The sequence below is a fragment of the Trachymyrmex septentrionalis genome, unplaced genomic scaffold (genome assembly GCF_001594115.1).
Source record: "Trachymyrmex septentrionalis isolate Tsep2-gDNA-1 unplaced genomic scaffold, Tsep1.0 scaffold185, whole genome shotgun sequence".
In the NCBI taxonomy this organism is placed as follows: Eukaryota; Metazoa; Arthropoda; class Insecta; order Hymenoptera; family Formicidae; genus Trachymyrmex; species Trachymyrmex septentrionalis.
Window position 1 is genome coordinate 67,722 of NW_017305020.1, and position 6,178 is coordinate 73,899.

General features: G+C 36.7%; 1 protein-coding gene across 1 annotated transcript; it reads right to left on the reverse strand.

The window, feature by feature from the left end:
• Positions 1-4,925: 4,925 nt before the first annotated feature.
• Positions 4,926-5,600, reverse strand: LOC108746650. Its single transcript, XM_018483550.1, has 3 exons — positions 5,452-5,600; positions 5,169-5,315; positions 4,926-5,101 (listed from the first exon to the last, which is right to left on the reverse strand). The coding sequence occupies exons 1-3, from the start codon at positions 5,598-5,600 to the stop codon at positions 5,002-5,004; spliced, it is 396 nt and encodes a 131-aa protein (XP_018339052.1). The 3' UTR covers positions 4,926-5,001.
• Between the last annotated feature and the right edge of the window lie 578 nt (positions 5,601-6,178).

Genomic DNA, 6,178 nt, shown 5'->3' on the forward strand with positions numbered 1-6,178 from the left:
TCTTTTATATTATATTCTTTTTACATCTGAGGAGGGCTCAATCCAGCAGCCGAAACTTGTTTGTTTTATATTTTAATATACGCCGTTGTACTTTTTATTTTATTTTATGTATCTTTGACTGTTATCTTTAATTATATATATTATGCGACGACTCTTTTTCGCCATTTATTTTGTTTATTTTGTTTAGTACATAAAGAGTCTTTACACCGTTGTTATTTAATAATAATTTAAATTATACGAGTACTATACCAATCTTACCACTAGCTTATGGTTTATCTAAGATTCATAAAATTGGATGTCCGTTGAGAATCATAGTTTCATCTGTTAGAAGTCCATTTCATAATTTAGCAATTTAATCTTTTCTACATAAGATTATTAATAAGAGTTTACCACCAACAAATAGCTATACAGTTAACAGTTAACAGTTACTTATTGACAAAAAAAATTTCAAAATTGACAATTTCTGCTGAATCTCCTCTCTTTTCTTTTTAGACGTAATATCACTTTTTACTAGTGTATCAACAAATCTAGTTTTTGATGAAATATCTAATAGATGGCATCTTATAGAAAAAAATATTGACATCTCAAAAACAAAATTTTTTAAAGTATTAAAATTAATTTCGAACTCTACTTTTTTCATGTTTAATGACAAATTTTATAGACAAATCTTTGATACCCATGGACTCTCCACTATCTCCTTTTTTGATGTTGACGGGTGTGAGACTCGCTCGGACCCCTGTGCTACACCCGACTTCAAGGGGTCTCCGGAGTTTCCCTGTTCATTTATCTTTCTTCGGTTATTACTTGCTGATAAGATTTTATCAGTTAACAGAGCGTACTGGATGGATTGAGCCGGTAATTATGTATTATATTTCGCGATCGTGCTGTTTCTCCTATCGGAGTTCTAACAGAGACAGTCCTCTCTCTTCGGAGTACAAGCTGAGACGATCCTCTCCTTCTGGAGTACTAACAAAGACTGGCGACTGAGGAGGAGGGATCACTCAGCGGATGTCGGTTACAATGACTTCTAGAAGTTTCTAGAAGCCGCGCTCGTGTCGTGTACAGTCACGCACAAAGTATCGGCCTGTACACTCGCAACGGGAAACGCGCTGAACTTACATACTAGTATTCTCAACACTTGCGATTCGTAATCCACAACTTTCGAGGAGATGCCCTTGCCCTTTACAATACCGGCAGAATCACCTGCCCTATCTTAGATCGACAATCTTTAGCATTATGCCCAAAATTATTTGACAGACAAGTTTTATTTTATTAACTATATTATGTTGCTCATTCTGTTTTTTCCAATAGTTATTAGCCAATGACCTAGCTTGTCACACCACTGACAGATTACAGAGGTTTTATTCTGATTACTGTTATTATTAGTTCGATAGCTTTTAGCGTTATGCCTGATTTAGAACATATTTGATAAATGACATTATCTCCCTGTAAAATGTTAACGAATTGTCGCGCTTGAGGGTCGACATCTGTCAGCGCTGTATCCGCGTTTCTTACAGATTTGACATATTAAAATTTCTGCTCCAAAATTAGTTAGTTTTCTACAGTTTGAAGCTGAATGTCCTTCTTTATAATAAATCTGACAGGTTTCTCGTAATTTATTCGTATTCGGTGCTTTATTCAATGTACTTTCTTGATTTTGTCGTAAATCTGTCATCGAAAGGAGTTCTCTTTCTATTCGTAACGCATCGGCTACCGTTTCTTGAACACCTAAATTCTTGTTATTCTTTGCTCAATTTCTGGTTTTAATCGTCTAATAAAACACTTACGTGGAAAGCCTTTATAAAACAGTCACGATAAAATTTAAATAAGTTAAAGTCGAGTCAACAAAACATATTACACGCCTCTACTCCCCTCAAATCCTTCGAATCTAACCCTGAAACGGCGGGATTCTCTTTGAACAAATCAGAAAATTTAGATAATTCTAAAACTCTTGTGTTCTTTGATGGCTCCGCTGACTCGGAAGACATAACCACTCAACCCGCGCGCGAATTCGGTATTATATATCTTTTTCTAAAGATGTCTTAATACTTTGATCAGAAAGGGCATTTCCCGAAATTTTATGGGCTTCCATTATTTGTTTTCCCAAAAATTTTACACGACTCGCGTATGTGATAAATTAGTAGTGATTAAATTAGATTTACATCCTCTTTATTCTTTTGATAAATACGGCCTAATTGATATATATTTTTTGAAGCGCCATAAACTTGTTTTAAATATTTCGTTAATTGTGCCACACTATTAAGGTCCTGATCTTGTATAGTGCGACGCGCCTCGCCCAAAATTTTTGTTCTTATGATTTTCGTGAATTCCGATTCAGCTTCATCCAGTAACATGAATTTCGCTTCCTTGCATCCTTCAATAAAGTAATTTAAAGGAATGTTTTTATCGTCGAAAAAAGGTACAGCTTCGATAGCGTATTTTAAAGTAGCGAATAGATTTTGATGCGTCATTGTTCCGTCAACTGATGTACGTTTACTCTCAGACGTAATACCGAATTCGCGCGCGGGTTGAGTGGTTATGTCTTCCGAGTCGGCAGAGCCGTCAAAGAACACAAGAGTTTTAGAATTATCTAAATTTTCTGATTTGTTCAAAGAGAATCCCGTCGTTTCAGGGTTAGATTCGGAGGATTTGAGGGGAATAGAGGCGTGTAATATGTTTTGTTGACTCGAGTTTAACTTATTTAAATTTTCTCGTGGGTGTTTTATAAAGGCTTTCCACTTTAGATTTATCGCCAGATTTTCTCGTATTCATTCCCGTCTCCTAAGATCGCATTTTTATCCCGGACGAGCCCCCAAAATTCATTGATTTGTTACGTCCAAACCCTTAAAACGAGATTAATGAGATAAGAAAGGGAAATGGAGAAGGTGTGGAAGGACGGCTAGACTCAATCTCACAGGTATACGCAGAGAGGCGAACACCTGTGAGTCGTACGCAACTTTTCGGTCCCGGAATGCGAGTCAACGTCCTGAAGAGACGCTATGACACCTGTTCCTGAGGAACGGTGCAAACGTCCTACTTTTTGGGTCAAGGAACTTAATCCTTTTGACCCGGGACTGGACTTCGTACGATCTTAAGGATTAGAGGGAGGAATGAAGCGAGGGGTAACACAAAAAAGGTGGAAAGCCAGCAATTTTCAAAATTACAATTAATTTACATTTATTTTGCTTACAGACATTAAGTGATTATGTGAAGGTGAATAAATATATCGCAATTATCTTTCGCAAGTTGTGTGTGTGTGAGCGTGTGTGTGTGTGTGAGGAGAGAAGGAGGATAGGGGTTACTGTGGGGGGGGGAGGTTGGAGGCGAGAAAGGTGATGCAGGAGAAGAGTCCCTAGAAGGTGATCCAGTGATTGGTGGCACAGTGATACGGAAAATGTACCGCGAACTGGCGAGACGTGAACTGATTCTCTTGCAGTTGATGTGGATCGACTATGCCGACTATCCCGAGTACTCGGACTAACTCACTGTGCTTCCTCGGGGCCTCTATTTATACCTCGAAAAAATGGGCGTAGTGTCCTTTATCTAGGATGCAATAGTTGCAATGTCTCGCGAGATTTATGATGTTTATGACGTCCTGTCGTTGTTGATCTAAAGTGCATCGTTAAGGGAATTTCTAGAAGAAATGATTTATGTTTTTCTCTAAAAGTCAAGATTGCTCCAGACGAATCTGTTATTCTCGCGGAAAATGTGGTTAGGCGGTTATCGTCCACAAGTATTTTTACATACAGAGCAATCATTATCAGTCGCGAGTCCGAGTTTAGATAACATTACCATGGAAAGTTATCTATGCGTTTTACGATTTTTTTTAAACGCGACGTAGCGCCTGTTTTCCTAAGGTGAAATTGTCATTCCGACGATAAGGCTTAGATTTTGTTATCGCATGATTTCGATACATTTTCTTGTCATGTTTTTCGGGTTCGCATTAAAATTGTTATTCCTTTTTGATTGATTAGCGTTTTACGAGCTTCGCGGAGCCCGCTCGGTCACTCTTTTTAAATCGTCCATTAGACCGTTATCAGCGCGCTCCACTAGAATCTCATAGGCGCTGCCCGTACTCGCGACGCAGGGCCAAATCTTTCGAAAGAAAAGAATTGGAACGTCTATAGGACGTAACACTATATTATGTGCAATTTAATTCACATATATGTATATTTTATAGTTTATAAGAGTTGTATTACTTTTATATTAAAAAAGTTCATATTACATTTTACAAAAGTACGCATTAATCAAGCCTCATAACCAAATTATTCATTACTCTTTGTCGTTTTGTATTGCCATCTTCTGGTTTATTAGATGTTAAAATGTTACGCTGGATGTATTGATTTAGTACCACGTCGACATCAATTAAATCCTTATTCAAAATACAAATATTATGCAAGACTGCAGTTGCTACTAGGTATTCCGGTATTTTCTTTAAAATAAAATCATAAATAAGAAATCCAAAATACCCTCTAGCGTTCTTTCCAGGTATCAAAGAGTCTTTCAATATAAATTCGTGCTGAAAATTGACAAAAGTTGAAGTTCTTCTGCCTATGATTCAAATGACCATTGTCTTTAAATGGCACCATCATATTTGGATGCCGTAGGCAGCATTATCAACAAGATGACTATCATTAGGAAAATACATTTCTGAATTCTCAAAGTACCGAACCACTGGGGAAGTTCTGAAAACACGAGCGTCATGTATAGACGTCCAGTGTTCCCAACAAAAATAATAAATTTTGTATATACACAGCCTGTAAATAAAACAAAATTTACGTTTATAATAATGCAGAATGTTGAGAATTATTTAACAATTTTATAAAACATTACCTGCACGCGACTTGAGGAATATCCTTTTCTATTTATCTAAACTTGATTATCACCTTTAGAAGATCGTATCTCTACACGACTACTGGGTGTCATCAATGGCTCCTATCACATTTGGAAATTCACACGTTCAAATGCTTGCATCACTTCAGTAGCACTGCTTCTTTGAGGTTATTGGAAAAATCGAGGAGCTAACTCATGTAAGGCATACGTAACTCGTCTCATAGCCCGAATTGCTGTTGCTTTTAAATCAAATTTAGTGCGCACTAATCTGAAAGTCATGATTTGTTTTTATCTAACAACTACAAAAAGGATCAGATATATTCATTATTACAAACCTATATGAGTCTGGTGTAGCCATCATCCACAGAGTCATTAGCAATTGATTTTGTGCTGGAATAGGCTTCCTACCTGCGACTGACTTGATAGAATTTAAGTTTGGTCCTATCAACCTCAAAATAAATTCAAAGGTTGTTGGGAGTAATCTATTCCAAAAACCAACAGAAAAATTATAAGTTTGCTAAAATTTCTATTAGGATAATAACAGCAATAAAAATGAATACAACATACCGAAAATGTGTTTTGAATTTTTTTGCCGTACTCTGGAATAATTCTTTCTACAAAGCCTTCAACGAGATTTTTTGCTTATTTTTTTTCTTTTTGTTTAAAGTCAAAGCTGCATATAAATTCAAAACTTCTTCATTTTCATCACTATTTAAAGATGAGCGATTTATGAGATTTAAGTTTTCATTCTCTGAATTCTCGAACATAGTTTCCATCAAATGCAATAACGTAGCTTTACATTGAATATGATCTATTATTGATGATACATAGGTTATGGGCCTCGTGATTATATCCACACTGATCCACCAACAGGCAGTCCGAAATAAAATCGTCGATAGCGCGATAACGGATCAATCATTAATATCATGAGAATTGTGAGCGCTGGGTGTGAATCAGACTGCAGCCTTGTAGTAGCGTCGGACTAATCTTAAATATGGGCTAATGCTCTGCCGCGTGGCCTTCACACTGCGGTCAGAACTTGCCGACTTATAGTTGACTAACAATCGACTGTGCTTAGTTGACTTTCAGAAGTCAACTAATAATCAGCAAATAGTCGACTGCTGTCGACTATAAGACGACTGTTGAAAGTCGACTTTAAGTCAACTAGAAACAGTTGACTTCCAACACGATTATATGCCGATAAACAGTCACTCGTGTTGTGTGAAAAAGTGTCCTTAAAGCATTAGTTGTCCTTTGGAGATATTAGGAAGGACGATAAAAGTATTGAGAAGACATTATAATTACGATAATATCATACGAAAAAGTCGCCGGTTTTCTATATGTG